Source organism: Platalea leucorodia (genome assembly GCF_965183815.1).
Source record: "Platalea leucorodia genome assembly, chromosome: 3".
Taxonomy (NCBI): Eukaryota; Metazoa; Chordata; class Aves; order Pelecaniformes; family Threskiornithidae; genus Platalea; species Platalea leucorodia.
Genome location: NC_138825.1, coordinates 93,895,795 through 93,918,176, shown reverse-complemented (window position 1 = coordinate 93,918,176; position 22,382 = coordinate 93,895,795). Strand labels below are relative to the sequence as shown.

The window sequence follows — 22,382 nt, the reverse complement described above, 5'->3', positions numbered from 1 at the left end:
TCCTAAGGGAAGGCCCATCTGCTACCTCAGTTTAACCTGAGGACTAGGTGAAGCCCTTTCCTCTGCGCTGAATCATGCAAGTTCCTCTAGAATGCTACTGCACCAAATCTACAGCCTTCTTTCCCCACTTAGCTCTTCCTGGAGTCCTGCTGAAGATAAGCTTTAGTATTGGAGTGTAAAGTATTAAATATAGAGAGGCTGTTCTTGTGGTGAAGTCACTGCATCTGTGGAGGCTTCAAAATCAGTGCAAGATACTTCCACATATACGTGACCCCCTACCTCTTCGACATCATCTTAGATATTGAAATTTAAAGATGCAGTCTCCAGAAAGGCAGATTTTTCCAGGCAGCCATTTGTATCCACAGGCTACGTGAACACTGCCAAGCTCTGTCCAAGAAAAAACATAGGACAGTGAAAAAGGCAAACATGTATGCATACTCTTCTTTTGTAAGACTGGGTGGTCTTTCTTCATGTGTACACAGAGATAGTAGGGAAGGGTCAGAAGACAGCAGTGTGAAGTTTTTCCTGTTGAGTTACCCTGCTGATCACAACGGCCAGGCACAGGCGGTAATCTGCATCTATAAAAACACCTATATAAATATTCACCATCCACCTCTGTACAATAGGAACACAAGACTGTGCCTAAAAGAGAAATTTAAATCCTCATTCATTAGAAGATTTTCAATGTAACTGAAGGGGGGGGGGGGGGGTTTAGGTTTTTCTCAGGTGTTTTTTTTTCTGCTTTTTTAATGTGAGGGTGATTAACACTGGCACAGGTTGCCCAGGGAGGTTGTGGAGTCTCCATCCTTGGAGATACTCAGAAGGCACCTGGCCATGCTTCTGGTCAACTGGCTCTTGGTGACCCTGCTTGAGCAGGGGGGTTGGACAAGATGACCTCTAGAGGTCCCTTCCAACCTCAGCCGTTCCGTGATTGTTTCCAATATTGTATCAGCTTTAGTACATTTAATCATACTAAAATCTTCATTAAAGCTTGAGATTAAATATTAAAAGACTTCCCTAAAACATTCAGACCACAATGTATTAGCATGACACGAGCCTAGACACCTACCAAAATTAACACACTGCCACCCTCGCTCCCTGGCCGCTCCTTGAGGGCTGCCTGCCTGCCTGCCTGCCTGCCTGCCTTCCCCTTCCCACCCCACCGACTTCAGGGGCTTCCCACACGTTCAGGACCGAGTTCTTGTCCCTCCTGTCCTAAAACACCGCCTCCTCCTGAGGGGAGCCCACCCAGGGCTGCCCCGAGGCCGGCAGACAACGGAGCCGGAGAGAGGAGAGCGCAGCACTGGGAACCCAACAGCCCTCAGCGGCCGCGCAGCCCGCGCGCCTGAGCACCACCCCGGCGCCTCGCCGAGCCAGCCAATCACGGCTTAGAGAGCGGCCCGCCCTGGCCAATCAGCACGCTCCTAGCCTAAGGCGCGCCGAATCCCGCCACATGGGCCGCGGAGGCGGACGGGGGAGCCGCCATGTCTGACTGGGACACCAGCAGCGACGAGGACACCGGGGCGCCGGGTCGGCCGCTGTCTTCTGCCGCCGCCCGGTGTCTGTGGCAGCCGCCGGCGACCCCTTCGCAGAGTCGCGCCTCCGTAGAGGGCGGCGGGGGACGAAGGAGCGCTGACTGGCGGCGGGAGGCGGCGGCCAGCCTCGGAGGGGAGGAGTGGGAGCCTCGAGGCGCGGCTGGCTCCCGCGGCCCCGGAGAAGCGGCGCGGCAGCGGCCGCCCCGAGCCGCCGCCGGCCAAGCTCAGGACGCCGTGACGCCCCTCTGCTTCCACCTGGACAGCGCGCTGGTCGGGGCTCTCATAGGTAATCACGACCGCACCCCCACCCCCTGGGGTGCTTGGCCCGCTGAGGTGAGCGGGTGGGGGCGGAGGAGAGGGCCCGGCCGCCGAGAGGTTTGTTCGTGTGGGCCCCTGCCCATCCCTCTGTGCCCTGAGGAGGTGCGTCGCTGCCTTGCGTCTCCCTGGCCGGGGAAGGGCCGCAGCCCCTTGTGATCCCCTTATATCTTTCTCACCGGGGGATGGCAGGGTGCTTTTGCAGAGTACTGGCTGAAGCGTGCAGCTCACCTGCTCACCGGGGTAGCTGAGCTTTTCTTCCCTAAAGTGTTTGGGTTGATGTCTGTTTCTCATGGCCAGCAGCCTGTAAGTGGGCTGATGCCCCTTTCTAGTCACATGGAGGAAGGGTGTCTCTCTCTTGAGCTGGTTTTGGTGCTCCATGTCCTCAACTGAGGTGCCTTCCCCCCCCTCCTCACGCACCTTGTGTTTGGTTAATTGCCAAAAAAGTTACCTGCATTTTCCAACAGTTTGGTGTCACAAGTTCTTTCATTTATGGATGCATGCACTAATATGAATGTCTTAAGTTTTGGTCACAACCAAAATACATTTGCCATGTGTAATTTTTGATGGTTTTGCCTAAATCTCTGTAATGCTTGCAGTGTATCTTTATAACAGGTCGGGGCGGAACTAAAATAAGAGAACTTGAGGATTCTTCGGGTTCCAGGATAAAGGTACCATGTGCTGTGTGTCATCTGGGCCTGGATTCTGTTGGGAACATACTTGGTTTTGTGTCTATGTAAACTAGAGTTACTGCAGCAAGTTAAAGGGTGTTGCTGTAATAATTTTACTCTTTTACAAGAATTGGTAAAAATGAAGTGGAATTGAGGGTGTAACTTGACTGGTATGTGAAAGTAGGAAAAGCTTACTGATTTTTTTTTTTTTTTTTTTTTTAAGTATGCATTAATTTCCCTTTCTTTTAGATAGGGAATTAAAGAGCCTTTTCCTGAGAAGGTCAAATTCAGGAAAAAAATCAACGACTGTTTTCAGTATATATTCTTATATAACGTTTGCCTTTGCAGTATTAAAAAACTCAGTAAGATTTTATGAACATAGGTTATAAAGGGAACCTATGAAGCTGAAGTAAAGATTTTTGGTAGTGTTGCTGTGCAAAACAAAGCCAAGATGTTGATCGACGATGCTGTTACAAGATCTGGACAAAACTACATTAGAGGTGGGACTCAGAGAGGTAAGAAATGTGTTTTTGGAGAAAAAAAAGAACTGTGGATTGTCTTCCTATATATTTGATAGTTTGCTGGAGTGTTTTTATATTGTTAGTATTTTACTGAAGTGAGTGAACTCTCACCTTGTTCTTGGACAGTGGCATACCTCCTTAAAACAGAAATATCTAGACATCCTCCTTTCTCAGCTATGAACAGTTCCCCCCACACACACTGCCAGACTTCTGTGAAAATCTGTTCCTGTGTGTTTTCAACAATTTTAATGAATGCAGAATGTTAGACTGCTTGGTTTCTTGCATTATCAATCCAATTCCCCCAAAATACAAGTATTTGTTCTAGTTTAAGTTTTAATGTAGTATCTGTGCAGTATTAAAATTCAGTAAGGTTTTGTAAATGTAGTCTATAAAGCAAACGTACTGATGATAGCATAGACGATGCTGACGTCTTATTACTTTCGTAGGAAGTTAGCATTTAAGATTTGATGTTGCACATCATGCCTCACTTTACTAGGCTTTATTGTGTTAACTTTGGCTCTTACATGGATATATAAGTAATGATTGTATGTTGAGATGCTGCTTATATTATTGGTGTTTGTCTTGTTTGCCTGTGCAAAAAGTTGTTAGGAGCACATACAACATCCATCATAGCTGTTCATCTGAGGCACTGATGAGGAAGAAGGGATCTGAGAGTTGTGTTAGAATAAGGAATGGAGTAGTTATGAGTTTTGATTTTTTTGAGTTATGAGTTTTTGATTTTTTGATTTTTTGATTTTGATTTTTGATTTTGATTTTTTGATTTTTTTTTGAGTTATGAGTTTTTGATTTTAGAAGTGCCCCAGAGGGTGAATGAGTATGTTTCAAGAGGCTAGAAATAGTTAACACTTCCTTAGTATGTACGACTGTTTTCCCCATGTTTCCTGCTTTTCCACTAATACGTGATTGTGTTGCCATTTATATCTTCACTGTAAAACCCTTCTTTCTTAAGAAGTGTTAACCTCATCAAAAAACAGGTATAGAGTGTAACTACACTGAGACTTTATTGTGGTGATGTTGGATGCTTTAGAAGTAAACCTTGCTCTTTTAGCTGTTAAAAAATACAGCTTTCTGTCTGCATATCATCTACTGGGTTCACAAGTTTTTTTCAAAAGCCTGCTACACAACAAGCCTTGTTTATAGCTGCAGAAGCAGCATTTTGGGACCTGTCATTACATTCTTTACTTAAAAATGTTGAAATGCTCCTTTTTTTTGCCAGAACTGGATTTGTACAGGTTTTACCGACATTTCAGGCTAAGACCTAGGAAAGAATTTTCTATTTAAATGCTTCATGTCTATTCCAAATCACATAAGAGGCCTTACAATAGGAGGAAAAAAAAAAAGGTGTTTGTTTTGAGGAGGGATTCTCCCCCACCCTCCAACAGATTCCATCAAATAGCAGCATTTTGGTATTAACTCTGCAGGAAAAACTTGGGATGATATCGAGCCTGAAGATAACCCAAAGAAATCAGTGATTAATTGGGCCTCTCTTCGAGAAAACAAAGCTAAATATGAAGCTATGAAGTGGGCAGGTTAGTTTTAAAATTTTTATTGTATGGTACTTGCCTTCATATGATAAATCTGTTGAATGCTTAAATATTTTTAATTTTTGCTAATCTTTCAGTGTCCAAGTTAGTTAAGTATTTGCACTGAAGTGGCCGTGTCAGCATTTCTCAGCATGGTCATGGAGGACACTGTAGTTGCTGTGTGAAGACTTAAACTTACTACTCAATTGGTATTTTGACTTCACCCTTTGAAAATGCTGTTCTTTTGTATGTAGCCACAGCAAAAATCTGAAAATTGTTAAATATTATGCTATATATGTTAGCAGAAATTACTTTAGAACTTGAAATGTGGAGAAGTGGTTCTTTTGCAGATACTTAAGTGTTTGTCTCAGCCTTCGTATTTTAGATGAACAACAATAATCGTCCACCACTTTTGGCTAGTTTGCTAGTACAAGGCACAGTCTGGGTTTTGGGATTTCCATCTTAAGCTTTAGCAAACTTACCCTGAATCTGTAGCATTTCTTACTGACTCAAGTTTACTTTTACTGATTGTTTAAGGCTTGCCTCCAATTGAGAAAAACTTCTATAAAGAATCATCAAGGACTGCGTCTATGTCACAAGAAGAAGTGGAACTGTGGCGGTAAGATCACTTCTATAGGGAATCATCTGCTTGGCAAAAATAACTATTAAGGTATAAAGCCCAGAAAGTGGGAGATTAAATGCTGAGACAGAAGCATTAATGTTAGGGTGTTGTAATAACTTAGATCTTCTTAGGAATTAAACAGTAACTAGCAGATGAGGTATTATTAGTTGCTTGGAATATTAACTTCAGGGATTAACTGCTTCTTTAAAAGTGTTTGATCTAGTTGACTTTCAGAAGGGAACAAAATCAAGATAGTTCATTGGCTTTTGGTTGTTTCTTTGCGTTTCATGAGACAGCATGTTCACGTTTTCTAGGTCCTTCCAAATATTGTTGTTCACATGTTGAATACCTCTTGGCTGCCATTTTTTCCCCATGCATTGTAGTCAAATACCATCTTCAAAACAAATTTCAACTTCTGTTGCTGTTGTCTTCCAATCTGTCTGTCTGTCTTGTTTTTACAAGTACATCCTGGTGAGTACATGCCTTAGTTAACTGTATCCATTCATTTTGATCCAGCAGTCTACATCATTACTTTGCAAGAAAAGCAGGTCATCTCTTTCAGGTGATTCTGTTCAGGCCCTGGTAATAGTTTCAACCCCTTTCAGTAGTTCTAATGAAGTTGGTGAACATTCTTGAAGCGTTACCTTTTATTACTTTTCTTTTTGCGTGCTGTCTGCTTTTTTCTCTTGCATGCCCACCAGAGAAACCTTGCCACAGTGAGTGAAGCATGGAATCAACACCCGTTTCCTTAAAGTATATGTACGTGTTATTGTACAGTCGGGAGCAACAAAACATTGTTCTGTAGGTTCAGAACATGCATTGAAGAATAGTGCTTGTGTGATAAAGGAATGTTTCCTTTTTCATCTAATCTGTTTGCTTTAAGGAAAAAAACAGTAATTGAAAAAAAATATTTTTGTCAACATGAGAAGAGGTTGAATTACCCATTCTTTTTCTAACCCACATCCTGCTTGAAGCAAAACTATTTGTTGAATGGAATTTTCAGAAGAGTACAAGACTGTAATGAAGACAAACTACTTGCGCATATTAATACCTTTTAATTGGGGGGAGCCTCAGAACCTCAGTTTTTATGTAGCTTTTTGTGTGCAGTGTTGTGTTTTGGGTGGTTGGTTTTTGGGTGGAGTGGGTGGGTTTTGGTTTTTTGGGGGGTGTGTGTGTTTTGTGGTTTTTTTTTTTTTTTTTGGGAGCTTGTCTTACTGACCACGTTCTTTTTACTAAACTGTTCTGTTTGTATTTTCTAGAGCATCCAGGGAGCTGCTCTGAAAATATTTCGAGAAGGCTTTTGTCAGAACATGGCGTTCTGACAAAGAAGTCCAATCCATTCCTATGAGTTCTAGGTTGTCTTTAGGTTTAAAAACTTGTCACAGTTATTTAATTTGTAATAGAGTGTAACTGAAGTCTGATATGACAGGACTGCAGTTCACGTTAATATCCATGTATAACTTCAAATTAGTCATTCTTAAGAAAGAATGGTAATTGATGCCTCCAGGAGAAGTGTTTCTGTAGTAAGGCTTTCTTAAAAGTTAGAAGAATAGTTATAAGTCTCATTCAAGAGCCTGAACTTGTTTTTTTTTGTTCCAGGAACTTAAAAAAAAAAAGTCAGAAAAGCAGTCTTTTGTGTTAGCTCTACTTCTTCAGATAATGAGAATTTAAAGCGATTGCACTTTTTTAATTCTATACAGAAAAGAAAATAATAATATAATTTGTGATGACTTAAAAGAAGGTGAAAAGCGCTGCATTCCCAATCCTGTTTGTAAATTTGAAGATGTATTTGAGCACTATCCTGATATTATGGCTAATATAAGAAAAGTTGGCTTTCAAAAACCTACACCAATTCAGGTACTTCTTCAATTTTGATGACTCTTTAACTGAAGCTTAAGAGAAAAGTACATTTAAGTATTTGGTTTTTTATGTTAGTCCCAGGCATGGCCAATCATACTCCAAGGAATTGATCTTATTGGTATAGCACAGACTGGTACCGGGAAGACATTAGCGTACTTAATGCCTGGATTCATTCACTTGACTTCACAACCAATGTAAGGACTGCTCACATGTCGGACTTGTTTAGCCGTGGATACTCCCCCCTACTTCCCATGGGATGGTTTTCTAGTAAAGAAGATAATAAATCATAAATTGCAAAAAAATTGTAAACCTAGTAGAATAAGTACCAAATTTGTCACCATTGACTCCGTTAGTAGCAGTGTACTGAGAAAGTGTAGAACAGTATAAAAATATTTGATGTCAGATGTGAGGGACTTTGCCTAGCTTTATGTACCAATATTCTAAAGATGGCTTATTGCAGATCCAAAGATCAGCGTGGGGGGCCAGGAATGCTAGTCCTTGCTCCCACTCGAGAACTGGCACTTCAAGTAGAGGCAGAGTGTTTGAAGTATGCATACAAAGGAATTAAAAGGTAATCTTACTTCTCACTTGCTTGTTAAGTAATTTTTTTTTTTCCTACCATTTGTGGCTTAATTCGCCTACTAAAATAATTGCATTTGCTAAGAGGGGAGGGGAAGGTAGTCAATGCAGAGTTTGTATCTTCCCAGTTTTCAGATTGTCTGTTTTGACTACTCTCATGGTGAAAATCTATTTCTTGTATAGTTGGGGTTCTCTGTATTGTAGCTTTGTCTGTTGCTTCTTGTCCTTCTGTGTGGACAGCTGAGAAGAGTCTGGCTGTGTCTTCTCGGCACTTTGCTGTTAGGTAGCTGTAGACAGCAATAAGATCTCCCTGAGCCTTCTCCTCTTCAGGCTGAGCAAGCCTGGTTGCCAGCTTCTCACATCACGCACTCCATTCTCTTGACCATCTTGGTAGCTGCCTGCTGGACTTAATCCAGTATGGATATGTCTGTCTTGTGATCGAGGTGGTGGGTACAAAAACTGGGTGTTGTGCTTGAGATGTGGTCTCACAAGTACTGAATAAAGGGGAATAACGGGTTCTCTCAACCTGCTGGCTACCTTCTCCATAGTACACAGCTGGCTTTCTTTTCTGTGGGGTTACACTGCTGAATAGTGTTCAGTTTCTTGCCCACCCAAGTCTTTTCTGCAAAGCCATTTTCTAGCATGTTGGCCCTCAGCCATGAGGTAATTCCATCCCCATCTTTGCTTCTGTTAAACTTCATGGGATTCCTGTCAGCCCATTTCTCTGGCTTTTTGTGGTCCTTCTGAGTAACAGCCTAGCCCTCTAGTGTATTAGCTGCTCCCCCAATTTGTTTTCATCCACAAACCTGCTGAGAGTGTAAATCTTCATTTAAGCTGTTAAACAGACATCCCTGCACTCTGAAACTTACTTTTAGGGCTCTCTGGTAACTTTGTATAGCATTCCGAATTAGTCTTGTAGTCATCAAATACTGAAATGTATGTTCTGCTTCCTTCCCAAAAACACTAAGGAGTTTTACAGAGCATGTTAAGTTTGTGTGTAAGCCTAATACCTTACCGAGTGCGTTGATTGTTTTAACAGGAAAACATCTGACTTTTGATGGTACTGTTTAGAAAATCATGCATTCTTTCATAAGTCCATCTGGTTTTGGTGTGAATATTTTCAGAACAACCCAAAACATACTCATAGCTTAAGAGCTGTCTTCCTTTCATGATTACTTTCACTGCAGTTTCAGTGGAAAGCTATTGCTGAACTGTTGAGGGAGTATCATTCAGTGTTAAGTCCATTATTTACTGTGATGCTGGCAGTCACACTTACTGTATTCCTTCCTCTTGGTAATACCAGATGATACTTTTTAAAATGAATCAACATGGCGGCATTTATTTGAAAAAGGTTTACTTTAGTTGAACCTTAATACACTGCTTCCGTAAAACATTTTATTTTTCAGTATTTGCATATATGGTGGTGGGGACCGAAAAGGACAGATAGACGTGGTTACCAAAGGTGTGGATATTGTTATTGCTACTCCTGGCAGACTGCATGATCTTCAAATGAACAACTTCATAAATTTGAAGAGCATAACATACTTGGCAAGTAGCTGATATGGAATGAGTAATGCACCAGTTGGGAAATGGTTGGCTTAGTGTGAACTTAAGTTTTAATGAAGTTTTCTCTGAACTTTTTAATCTTAATTACAATATATCTTAACAATGAGATTGGTGTTGGAGGGATGGTTCATAATTGCATAATTGCATTGCAGATGTGGAATATTCCCTAGAAAAAAATAAAATAGGCTCCTAGCACAGTAAGCATTTTAAAGATGCTAAATTGTTATCTCATATTTGTAATGTTTGCTGTTTTAAAGTTCATTTTGTCAAGATCAGTTATTAATGGATGAAATGCCATTCCCAAGTTGTCTTTCCTCTTCTTTTAAAGGTTACCAATGGCTCAAGTTCTTATTAGAACTTGTGCAGTAAGCACCAGAGTCACAAACAGTTAGTCAGTCACACAAACATTTAAATATCTTTCTTTTGATCTCAGTGGGAAAATAGCCGTGTAAACATTGTTGTGAATCCTTATGTCTTGATTTCATTCTTGCCTTTTGTTGTGCTGGACTCTTAAAACCATTGCTATTTTGTAAAATACTTTTGTATATTTAAATTATTTCTGAGTTGTCTGTTTAACTGGCAACTTGTTGCCTGGTTTGACAATTTGGTCTGTTTTCCTTCCCTTATCTCCACCCCCACTCCCCTCTAAGGGTTAAACACTCATTATGCTGTAACAAGTTAGCTCCAATTCTAGCTAGTAGTTGTGAGCTTACTGGCAAGGCCAGTGGTGGTGTAGCATCATTAGAAATTTGGCCATCTGGAAAAAAAGATAATTATTGGAAGACAGGAGAGTAGCCTCATGTAGAAGAGTAACACATACTTGCTAAGCAGGAGGAAAAAAGGCCTGAAAACCTGCTTTCAGACAACTATAGGAACGTTAGTAATCTTTCTCTACCAAGGTGAAGTATGGTCATACTACAAGCACACGCTGCTTTGTAAAGCAAAGAATATGTATGTAACCAAAATCAAATGTTTCAGTATGTTCAGGATATGCTATAGTATGATATTACGAAAAAGAATTAGCTATCAAATTGAAAAATATGATGATGTAAAGCAGGAGAAAACCATTTGTTGTTGTACCGCTAGCAGTTAAATGTTGTTAGAAGATTGAAACCAGTGCAAGGACCATGTTTTGCAAAGTGGTTAACGTCTCATGCCTCAGACTTTCTGGAAATGCTGTGCTTCTTTAGGTCCCATATGAAAAGTTGGACATCCAAAATTCTGTTGTTTTTTCATGTTACCATATATTTTTTCCTTGTAGTTTCTTGTACTTTTTAATGTATAAGGTGCTTTCTGTTTCCACAGCTTCGTTGTCAATTTTCAGCCAACAAATAATTTAACCTTGCAGCCTTATTTCAGAGAAGAGAGGGGTATTAGTTTTCAACTTTAACACCTTAGATGAAGAGCGCTCTTCATTGAAGAGCTTCATTTACAGTTTTCATTTAAAGGTATTGATGAGCCTTGTGAATGCACCCAAGGTGCACTGGGTATTATTTGCTGGTATGATATAATTGTTTCCCAAAGGACTTCTAAGGTCAGAGACTGGGATACAATTGTTTGTTTAAAAAAACCCAAACAAACAAAAAATCCAAACTGTCTTAGAATTAGTTATATTTGAATATACACTTTACAGAAGGTGAATTGCAGGCAGGGAATTTGTCTTCTTGCCTGACAGAACCATCAAGTTCGTTCCAGTCTTGATTCAAATATTTAGGAACCTATTTATTCAAGATAAGCTGCTGTTTTTCATGATTTCAGAAGAAAGACTGGGAAATTCTGTCATATACAGCCTTTTGATTGTTTACAATACACGTCATTTGAGGATTTGCTGTGTTCAGTGTAAATCAGTATTCATCAGTAATCAGAGTGCTTTTTTCTTTTGACCTTATGCTCATAAAGCAGAAGTAAGGAAATTGGAGTTGTGTGTGAATAATTGGGAAGCATTTAGGGGAAAGAGTATACTAAAAAATTTAAATCATGAAGTAGGATATAGAAGGTAGATTAGAGTAGTCCTTTTGTTCTTCAAATACAAAAAAATAGTGCAAAACTTACCAATAAGTAATTTAAAACAGAGGAAAGAAAATAATTTTCACACAAAGAACTGTCTTGGCAAGAAATTCTTACAAGCAATAAAACTGAAATTAATAAAATTAACAAACAAATAAATGTGTGTAGATAACAAGAAATCGAAGATAATGTCAGTTGGAGGGAAATTTAGTTTATAGACGAGGACCTGGCTATGAGGCATTTGGAAAAAATAGTGCTAGTATCTATTTTATATCTATGACAACCTTTATTCTTTGTTAAGCAGCTATCAGAAATAAGGAAAGTAAACTTCAACTACTTGTATCCATCTAATACACATACTTACATGCTTTCTTCTCCCTTTCCAGCGAAGTACCAGTGTGCTTAATAGCTTAGAAAGCTTCTGCTGCTGAAAGGGGCGTAGTAGGCAACTCTGTATATAAAATTAGTGATGTTTCAGCTTTGCCATTGTATTAGAATCCAAGTAGTTAATGAAATCTTCATGAGTCCTTTGAAAATAAAGAGAATTAAATCAAGAAATAGCATTCCTGTCCTCTGTCTCTCAGCTGATGATTTGTTATTATTTCAGAGATTTACACAGATAATGTACTAAAACCCTTTAATAGAATAAAACATCTGAAAAGAATGGAACAGCAAAATCAGGACAGTAGAAAGGGATTATCATCAAAGTCTTATGTTTCTACATAAGTGACTAGAAAATGTCAATACTTAAAAGCATGATCCATATAACTTTGGTTTATATAAACTCTATTTAAAAATTAAAGGAGAAAAAGCAGTCTTAGATGGCAGCCTTCTGCCTTCGTATGTGAATGTTTTCAGAGTCTCAGGTGTGCTTCTATATTAGAAAAAAGATCTGTTCCAGATAGTTGTACTTGGACCTTCAGCTCACTTGTTTTCATTTGTTTTTTTTTAACCAGATGAAACAAGTTTGAGCTCTGGGAGTTCTGCAGTGTCCTAGTGTGAGCCAGAATGTACAGTGTGGCTTTTTTCCTACTTCTAATGAGGAACTAAATTGATAACTGATATTTTGGTCTGGTATGAGATCTCTAACACCGTAGAAATGAGATTTCCCCTTTAAATTACTGAACATTTCTTAATAAAAGTGTTTTGTGTGGGGTCCCCCCAGGTTTGATTGGCTTTGGTTTTGTTGGGTTTGTGTTTTGTTTTTGTTTTTTTAATTCTGTGCTTAATTTTAGGTACCAACCAAAATATTGTTAAAATAACAAACAGTTGTTGTTTCTTCTTCATTGACTTTAAGTGCTCTTAAAGGTGCTGTGGATTTTCTTGTTCTGCCTGCAAATGTATTACTAAATGAAAAAGTTTCAAGGACATTGAAGAGGTGAAATAAAGTTGAACAGGATCTGCAATGCATTACCGAGTGGATTCTGCAATTAGTTGTTACCATTAAAATGGTCTGCTATGTAACGTCTTGCCGAAACCCTTCTCTAAGGAACTAGATGCAATAAATAATCTTGTTCTGAACAGGTTTTAGATGAGGCTGACAGAATGTTGGATATGGGATTTGAACCTCAGATAATGAAGATCCTAATAGATGTGCGGCCTGACAGACAAACTGTTATGACAAGGTATGTAAATGTAATAGTGCTCAGTACTTGAACACCGTAAACGTAAGGTTATTGAACAAGTTAACTTCAAAACTAATGTCTCAATTTTAATAAAACTTTTACTAGCCTGAATGGGAGTGGCATCAGTTTTCTTTCTAATTCTGTCTAGTCAGTCCTAATGAGTCATTTGACAATTTTATTTTCATTTCTTACCCCTTTTCTGATGTTTTGCATCAGCTATAAAAACAACTGAGTTCTTCCCAAGAAGGAAGGTGTCCTGGGAGTGCTAGAATTTGCCATACCAATTTGAAATGCCAACTTCTGTTTCCCCATCTGGGACCAAACGTGTATCCTAACCTTCTGATCAGTATCTGTGCTAGTCTGTACCTGAATTAATTTTGAAATTATGCAGCTTTTGGGAGCTTAACAATAGAATATCCCCAAAATAATTTTTGTTACCGTATTTTGCATTGGAGCTGTTTTGGAAATAAAAACAGACTAGAAGCTTGCTTTTTGGGTATCATTGAACTACTAAAGTCACTTTTGGCCTCATTAGGAAGGGTCCATAACTGTTGCCTGTACTTCTAACCTAGGAAGTCATCTTTAAAGCTTGAGTGCTGTTTACTACTAACTTCTTAAGATTATTTCTAAATGTTATATAAGCTCACTGCTGTCACTGCATACTCAAGTGTTTCACGGGTGTATAAGAAAGAAAAGAAAGAAGAACGTGATGAAACTAATGAATTGGAGAAGATTTTGCACTCTATTCTCATGTGAGTGTTTTCTTCTTCACTTCCTGTTTAGCGCTACTTGGCCTGATGGTGTTCGTCGCCTAGCGAAATCCTATTTGAAAAATCCTATGATTGTGTATGTTGGCACTCTTGACTTAGCAGTAAGTATAAGTAGAAAAGAACTTTGTTCTTATATTTCTGTAACAAGAACTTGAAGTCCTAGATCTTCAGTAGAAGACATCAAAAGCAGCAAGTATCAATCAAATTGAAGTTTGAATATTGTACTTTGCAGTGCCACGTGTTCTTGCCTGAACCCTTGTTTTTGCAGCTTTCACTTCAGTTCAGCAAGTCCTTGTTTCTTACTTGCTTTTCCCTCTGAAAGTCGTCTTTCTAATGCGTAGGGCTCCTTATCTGGATCTGTGTTTCTTAACTGCTGCTTTCTCAAAGAGAGTGGAAGCTCTCTACTAAACTCCTGGAGGGCACTTGTCTAGAGCAGGAATGTATGTGTTAGAGTAAGAACTGTCTTTAAAGTCCAGAACTTCTAATACATAGATGTAGTTGCATACTTGTCATGCTTATGCCGCTATGTTTAGTTGGCTTCAGTACCAGCAGAATTTACAGAAATAGTAGTTTTCCAAGATCTCTCCGTCCTGGTCCAGAGATTGTTTTGAGTTTGGTTCTTAAATTACGAAATCTTCCTTTTCAGTTCCACTTTTTTAGTGATAGGGAATGAGAAAACTTAGTATCGAATACACTTTTAGGTAGAAATGGGGGGGGGGGGGGGAACATACTTTTCATCTGTTCAGAACTATGCTTTTGTCAAAGGCAAGAGGATCAGGATTTGAAAGATATCAACTGCTATTGCAGCTCTCTTGTGTAATGCATTCATCTCTTTTATAGGAGCTTAATTAAAGAGGTGACCTCTGGAGGGGAGGGGGAAAGGTTCCCATGTGGGGAGAGAATCTTTCTATGTGCTTGATTGATTCTTCAACACAACATCATGATGCAGTGCCATGAGAATGTCTAGACCTTTATACTACTTAGGTAGTAAACCTTAGACATTCTATGGCAACCTTCAAATCTAATGGAGTAAAGTTGGTTTTTTATTAGCAAACTGTTGGAAGACTTGGACAGAACTGATCATTTCAAATATATTACAGAATCTTCTTTAAAAGCTTGTCCTTTCAAGCAAGACTGGCATTGTTCCAGCTTGCTCCGGATTAATGTAAAATATACTCGTATTAAAGTACTTCAATCTGATTTTCACTAATATTAGGAATATTTATTTCACCTCACTGGTCTGCTAACCTATGCCTTCTAAGTCTCTGCAAATATATGATTTGGCAAACTGCTTAAAGATAAACGTTACTGTTCTCCTAAAGCAACTAGGAAACAACAAATAAGTCTGCATTGCTTGAACTCCAAACTGATATATATTTTGGTTTTAAAATAGTTTTTCATGGTATCATATTACTAGTTTTAGGATATTGTAATATGGGAATTAACAGAAAACAATATTATTCTAATCTGTTTCTACTTAATATCCCTTTTTTGCTGTTTAACAGGCAGTAAATACAGTAGAACAGAGAGTTATTGTTATCGCTGAAGAGGAAAAGAGAGCTTTCATGCAATACTTCATTGACTCTATGAAGCCAAAAGATAAGGTCATCATTTTTGTGGGAAAAAAACTTACGTATGTAATCACTTCCCAGTATTACATCTGTTCATTTTTTCTAACAGAAATACTGGATAGTTTCTTAGTCCACATAATAATTACCAAGTGTAAGAGCTGTCATCAGCAATGTGCTGACGAGTAGTATTTTTATTTATTTATTCATTTCTCCAGACTGACCAACAGTTTGTATCCTTTTTAGTATCATTAGTGGTGGTGGTAAATCTCAATTTCACATAGTTAAAGTAGATGTTAAGATTCTTGGGGGTACATTAATGTGATGCACTGTTTACTTGCATATGCAGCTGGTGCATACAAGACCTGATTGGTGGGGGGGTGGTCATTGTACCATACCTGAGCTTTTTGAGTGAGTAACACAAAAATAATCTATTATTTCTCTTACATATAAATAAAAGCAAACATTTATGTGGGGAATAGTCTTGCTTCCATACTGTTTTATAATAAATATCAGCTGACCTAGGTAGGGTTTTGCCCTTAGGCACACGTTTAGCTTTTGTTCTCATGTTATTATCTTTTGGATCTAAATCTAGATGCTGCACTTCTTTTGTTGTTGTTTTTTTTTTTTTATTTTTAAGAACTATTGTTTTATTTCATCCTAGAGCTGATGACTTAGCAAGCGACTTTGGTCTCCAAGGAATTCCAGTACAGTCACTTCATGGTAACAGGGAACAGTGTGATCGAGAGCAGGCTTTAGATGACTTCAAGAAAGGTACGTTTGTACCTAAGTACTGGTTTGTTTAGCCTAGGTTTTTAAAGCTTCTCATGTGCAGAACTCTCTCTCTTTGTAAGTGCCATGTCTCTTCAGTACCATAGAAATGAAAATATTAGAGCTCTGAATGATATGCTTACTTTGTTAATTTGACAAACAAAAAAACCAGCAAACAAAAAGAGATTGCTCTTCAATAAAATTTGGAATGTCTAAGAGCTAAATAAAGTAAGACTGATTTTATTTTTGAAATCTCTGTGGAAAAGTCAATATTGTGTTAGTCTACAGAACAGTAAATTTAAGTGTAAAATGATGGTGCTTTCAGTGAAACAGTTCTGTTCTTGATTATGCCAGTAGGGTTGTACTTTGAGGTTATGTGATCACATGCTAATAAAACAGAGTAGTCCTATGATAAGGATGCCAGCTGAGAATATAGTTGAAGTTTTGTTCTTTTCAAAGACTCTTCATAACAGCTAGGCATGTTTCTTCCTTCTCCTGCACCCTGCTGTTCTACCTGTGAAATACAAATAATAGTAAAATGACATTTTGAGTGCTTACTTACCACCTTGTATTTGAAGCTAACTCAGCGTGACGTGCAACAAGCATATTTTTCCTTTATGTCTTAACAATAAGTGCATTACACACCAGAAAAGCAATAGACTGGAGTATATTTTCTGTTTATTCCATAAACTCCCATTCTCTCTCTGTTGTACTTACTTTAGGCAAAGTCAGAATACTGGTAGCTACTGACTTAGCGTCCCGTGGCCTTGATGTGCATGATATTACTCATGTTTTTAACTTTGACTTTCCTCGCAACATTGAAGAGTATGTTCATAGAGTAGGTCGTACTGGAAGAGCAGGGTAAGTGTTTGCAAGAAAACAGTAATATATTGTCAATATTTTATGCACTGCATAGGTGTTTCTCTTGTCAAATGCTAGAGCTACAGGTGATGTGGAGCGGGGGAGTGAAGACTCCAGAGTCTATCAAAGTATGTTTTAGATAATAACACACTGTTTTATGTTTTAAAATTAGTTCACTGTTAAATTTAAGGCAAACAAGTTTTCCACTCTTCTGTTATTTCATTGAAGCAGATGGGAATGAGGGATGCTTGAAAGCTCGTTTAAAAGTGGGGAAGAATTACAGTTCAAAACTTCTGTGTAGATATTCTGAAATGTCACTTCCTTGTTTATCTCTTCATGAGCCACTGGGTTGTTTGGTTTCCTAGACAGCCCATTGGGGAAAAAACATACATAAATTCAGAGTTTTCAGCCTATTGGGGTGGTGTGGTTTGGTGTTAGGACTTTTGAATGCTGCTTTCCCAGGTTGGCACAAGTGTGATTTTTCTTGTGTATGTGTTCATTTTAATCACGATATGAATGTACGTCTCTTCATACTTAAGTATGTTATCTTTATGTTAGGTTTATTGTCCAAGTTTAAATTAGTTGTGCCTTTGCTCCATTTTAGGTGAATTGCCATATTCTGATCTTTATGAAAAGCTGCTTTCTGTCACGTGCATAGTAAATACTCAAGCCAGTTTTATCTACCAGTTCAATAATACTGCCTGTAGTACAATTTATTACTGTATAGATCAGTAGGAAGAGCCTAGCAGCAGTTGTTTTGAAGATCAACAGTTATTTCATTCCTTGTTTAGGCGTACTGGGGAGGCAGTAACGCTTGTCACTAAGAATGATTGGAGGGTTGCATCTGAGCTGATTGAAATTCTGGAAAGAGCAAACCAAGTAAGAATACATCTTACTGGGTAAGATTTATATTGGTTCTGGGTTACCACCTGAAACAGTTCATGAAGCTCTAAGCCTACTTAGACCTTTCTTGGTGAGTGTTTGTAGTGTCTCAGGCAAAAAATGAGTACTTAAGTCTCCCCTGTCCTGGATATCCTTAGCTGTATTTTACCTTACAGATGAGTCCCAGAAAAGAACTGGGAACTTTAATCAAAGCCTTCCACATGCAAAGAAAAAATAACTAACATATGCACACATAGAGGTTTGCAGAGGAATAATAGGATCTATTATTTCATAGTATTTTATTCCATTTGTATTTCACTTCTGCATGCATGTACCAATGTTCTTGTTTAATATTGCAAATATTAATAATACTTATATCAGAAGAAGCTCAACTATCTATCAGTTTATTATATCTGACGGTTGTGATATCTGCATGTACTTTTCCAAGCTATCTTTCCTACAGATGTTTGTAAATAGTATGGGAAATAGGACTGGAATGTGATTTGTTTGTTCATTATAAAGAAACATTTTTTTCTTGCAGACATACCTGAGAAGCCAGAGACAATTATGTTGCTGTTTCTTGCTGTAACAAGAAACAGTATTTTGCCTGATTTATAGTAAACCCTCAGTTCATTCCCTGACTTGAAATTTTTTAATTTTTTTTTTTTATTGGGGGGGATGGGATTTTGAGTACAAACTAAATGCTTTTACCTAGGACCTGCGACTGTTATTGTGGACACTTACTCAAACTTTAAACCCTGAGCTAGAACTTGACCTAAATCTTCTGTTTTACAACTCTTCTTTGAAAGATGTTATGCCACTTATTGCAAACCTGAGAAGATGCTTTTGAGGGAGGAAAAAACAAACAAACAAACAAAAAACCCCACAAAACACCAAGAGTTGTCCCCTAATAATTTCTTAAAGTTGCAGGTTTTGCAGGAGAGGGAGTGGGGGGGTGTTTTTTGTTTTGGGGTGTTTTGGGTTTTTTGGTTTTGGTTGGTTGGTTTGGTTTGGTTTTCTTTGTTTGTTTGTTTGTTTGTTTTTAATGTAAGAGATAAAACCAGTAATGATACTTCGAAGCCACTTAAATAGAACTTGGAGGTGCCTTGTTCTGTATTCTGGGTCAGCTGTTACCATCCATGCCTTGTCTCCTGCTGCAGACTCTGGAGTTCCCAAACTTTTTTAACGTGTGATAGTTCAAGTGCGAATGGGTCTCTGAGTTCAGAGGAGAAAAGAGCATCTCTGAATCCTTACTTTCAAGGGTAACTGTTAGTCACAACATTATTCTCAAAGTTTTAGTTACAGTTGATAGAAGGGAAGTATCCATACAGGCAGGGTTTGGTTTTTTTTCCTCATGACAGTGGAAATACATTACTTCAGTCTTAAAGCATCATGTAAAAGAGAAGGAGAGCAACTGAAAACATAGTCTGAATGTTCAGAATACTTCAATTTCAAAACAAGTAAGGTGCATTTGTTAGCCAGGTGTTTTCCATGATTTTGAATGTACAGATAATCTCTGTAAAGAAAAACAGGTACACAGAAAGATTTCTATATCATGCTGCAGGGATCTTTATATATAAAGCTTACTAAGAAGCTTGGACAGATTTATTAGGAAATCAGGCTGGAAAACACTGATCTCTGTAATGCCAAGAAGAGTGTTACATTGTAAATTATGGCATCTTTATCCTTTTGTGTGTTCTCATTTGGACTACCTACCATATGTGGCCTATATGTTTAGCAGATACACAGATTGTCCATGTAAAAATCTCAACAAACCACCAGATGCTGGACATTGCCTCACTGAGATTTTTATGTTCCATATCCTGGCTTCTTCCCAGTCTTCCCTTGTGCCTGTTCAAAAAACACTCTTGCAAGAAATTATTGCAGTTTTGGTTGGAATAAACTTTGTTTCATGCTGTAGGAGAGGATCCGATCTGATACTGAGGAAGAAAATCATCCAGTGTTTCAACTAAAAACTAACTTGGTCTCATGACTTCTATCTCTGTTGATACAAGTCTGTAGTGACTTTCAGCTAAAGAGATGCATCTTTTTCACTTTATTTTTTAAACAATGTCTAAAACTTAGGCAGAATAGACTGTTCCACAGGCATCCTGTTCTGTGGACTCCTGACAGCCACGGCAGTTGTTTACCAGTAAAAGCAATTCAGCACGTAAAATATGCACTAGCAAGCTGACGCTCGTGTCCGCTTAAGAGAAGTTGCTGACAGCAAATGGCAAGCATTGCTGAATTATAAAGCCTGACAAAAGAAGTCGCAACTGGAGGAATATACCTTCCTGTTCCACCAGGCCCTTTGGCCTGGCTGCATTCTTCACCTGCTCAAGCATTGCCAGGTCTGGGCATTCCTAAGGAGACTTAGCGTTATTTGTACTTGTTTGCACTGTACTGTTTGCACTGTATTTGTGCCACTTGTGGAGGGACAAACCACAGAGGCTGAGCAATCGCATTAATACCATGCTCACACACGTTGCAGAAGCTCGCTCTTCACTCTCTGATCAGAAAACTGATTCTGGGCTGGATATCTTCTACCTGCTGCATGGTTACATGCTGTAGCAGATGGTTGAAGCAGGCAGGTTTTGGTAGCTGAGTGATCTAAAACCTCTTCTGACAGTAGTCACTTGTACTGCTCTTTGCAGTAAACATTGCATTAATGTCTGTATTATGCCTTATCTGGTTTAAGAAGACTTGTTGGACGCTGCTGTTGTTCCATGACCTATAAGAATGGCATATGGGCTTTTTTGTTTTTTTCTTTCATTCAGTGACCAGTGTCACTCAGCCTAATAAAGTCTGTCTGTAATTCTTTGCATCTGGCCTCAGCCCTTATGAACATGAGTAACTCTGAGGTGAGAAAGTGTGCTGATGATACTGTTTACCTCTTTTTCCACGTAACTACAAACATGTCAGAAAGCAGTGTGGATCTTGTTTGTGACCTCCCAGTGGTGGGAGACTGGCCACTTTCTCCTGCCCTTCTTTTCTTGTCTTTTAGCTTTGTTTTATCTGTATGAGAACCCTTCCTACGGCAATGCTTTCTTTAAGTACCAAAGTTTCTCTTCAAAGGCTCTTAAAACTTCCAACATGAATTTAATATCAATCATAATAGTGTAACATTCAAAAAAAATATATATAATATGGTATCACCTTTTAGTGGCATTGGACATTTTTTCCAGCTGTTCATTATCACTGAAAGATGCATTTCTATCTGAAATACAAATGTTTTAATGGTCTGGTTATATGTTGTCATCAGATACGGTGATACTAGCGTACATATGTAATTGAAAATTCAGGGACACTGTGCTGATTATTTTTCAGTATATTTCACTATAGTTTTATGTAAACAGATTTCTCTATGCATCTCTACAGAAAAGACCATCTGCAAAGTGACAGGAGCCAGATAAGTAACAAAATCAAGTTTAGGAACACACAAGTCAATAGCATTTTTGTAAAGGAGAGTCTAAAAGTTTAGATTTATTTAAAAATGACCTTGTTCTTGTGCTGCTTTCTTATCAGGTAGTTCCTAACGAGCTTATTGCAATGGCAGAAAGATACAAACAATTTCAAATCAGAAAAGAAACTGAAAAGGATATACGAAGACCTCAGAGGAAGCCCTCAAAATAACTAATCCCTTGAAGTTACTGAAACAAAGTAAGTGATTTTAGTTAGTGTTAGCATCTATGGGCTTGAATTTAGAAGTTTCTTTTCTCAGTTGATTGTTTTCTGTACCTGTCCCATTTAAATAAAATGCATTTTTAAAAAGTGGCTTAGAAAAGAAAACTGGATTAACTTTTATATAGAAACAAATCTAGTTTTGCGCTTGGATGCTATTTTCACTTAAGAAGAATTAATTTCATTATTTTTTCTCGTGTGATGTGCGTAAGTTCTAAAACCATGATCTACTGGTTAAAAACAAATATTGTGGGTTTGTTTGGTTGTGTGGTTTTTTGGTTGTTTGGGGTTTGGGGTTTTTTTAGTTAAATGCATTATTAATATATAAGAATGTAAAAGATAATTTTCCCTTTTATTTTCAGAGAACTGTAGTAGTGAATGTAAGCAATTTTTGACAGTGTGGCTTCAAAATATTGTACTTTTGATATACCACATCTGCCAGTGGCATGTAGAAGTATTTCCAAGGATAAGTTAGTTATTTGAAAACTGTTCTGTTCGCAGTAACTGATGTTTGCTGAAGCAAGTGGGGGTTTTTTTCTTCTATTTTAGTCATTTTTTTGGTAAGACTTGTGTCTCAAGCTTTTTTTGAGAGAAGTCTGCATTTCCTCCTAATGGAGGAGTGCATAACAAGAAATATGTGTTTGTGGCTAACTGGAAAAAAACAGCTTTTACTTTTGTTCTCATGGATGTAATTTTCTAGCTTAAGGAAGAAAAAGAGAGTTTACTAGAGCAATGTTACCACAGTCATGAAGAAAAAATAAATTTGAAGGTCAGCTCGTATTTCTTTCAGATAAAGTTGATTCAAATTTTACATTTGGATGTCAGGTTCTGTCACACAGACTGCTAATGATAATGGGGTAATGGGATATATTTTCACTCTTTCGACGTTATATGGGAAGGAGCTATTCCTTCATTTGACGCTTGGTCTGAACTTGTCTTTCCTCATGTGTCATACGAGTAAATGAGAAATTAATAAACTGAGACTAGTGAGATGACAATATTTT

At 38.3% G+C, this 22,382-nt stretch overlaps 1 protein-coding gene across 1 annotated transcript; it reads left to right on the top strand.

Moving 5' to 3' along the window:
- Positions 1-1,484: 1,484 nt before the first annotated feature.
- On the top strand, positions 1,485-21,330 carry DDX43 (DEAD-box helicase 43; the record flags this gene model as incomplete). Its single annotated transcript, XM_082305487.1, has 16 exons — positions 1,485-1,821; positions 2,466-2,521; positions 2,904-3,036; positions 4,485-4,592; positions 5,124-5,205; positions 6,909-7,065; positions 7,144-7,262; positions 7,529-7,639; positions 9,054-9,195; positions 12,745-12,845; positions 13,629-13,716; positions 15,121-15,248; positions 15,848-15,957; positions 16,677-16,815; positions 17,607-17,694; positions 21,223-21,330. The coding sequence occupies 16 exons, from the start codon at positions 1,485-1,487 to the stop codon at positions 21,328-21,330; spliced, it is 2,007 nt and encodes a 668-aa protein (XP_082161613.1).
- Positions 21,331-22,382: the final 1,052 nt, after the last annotated feature.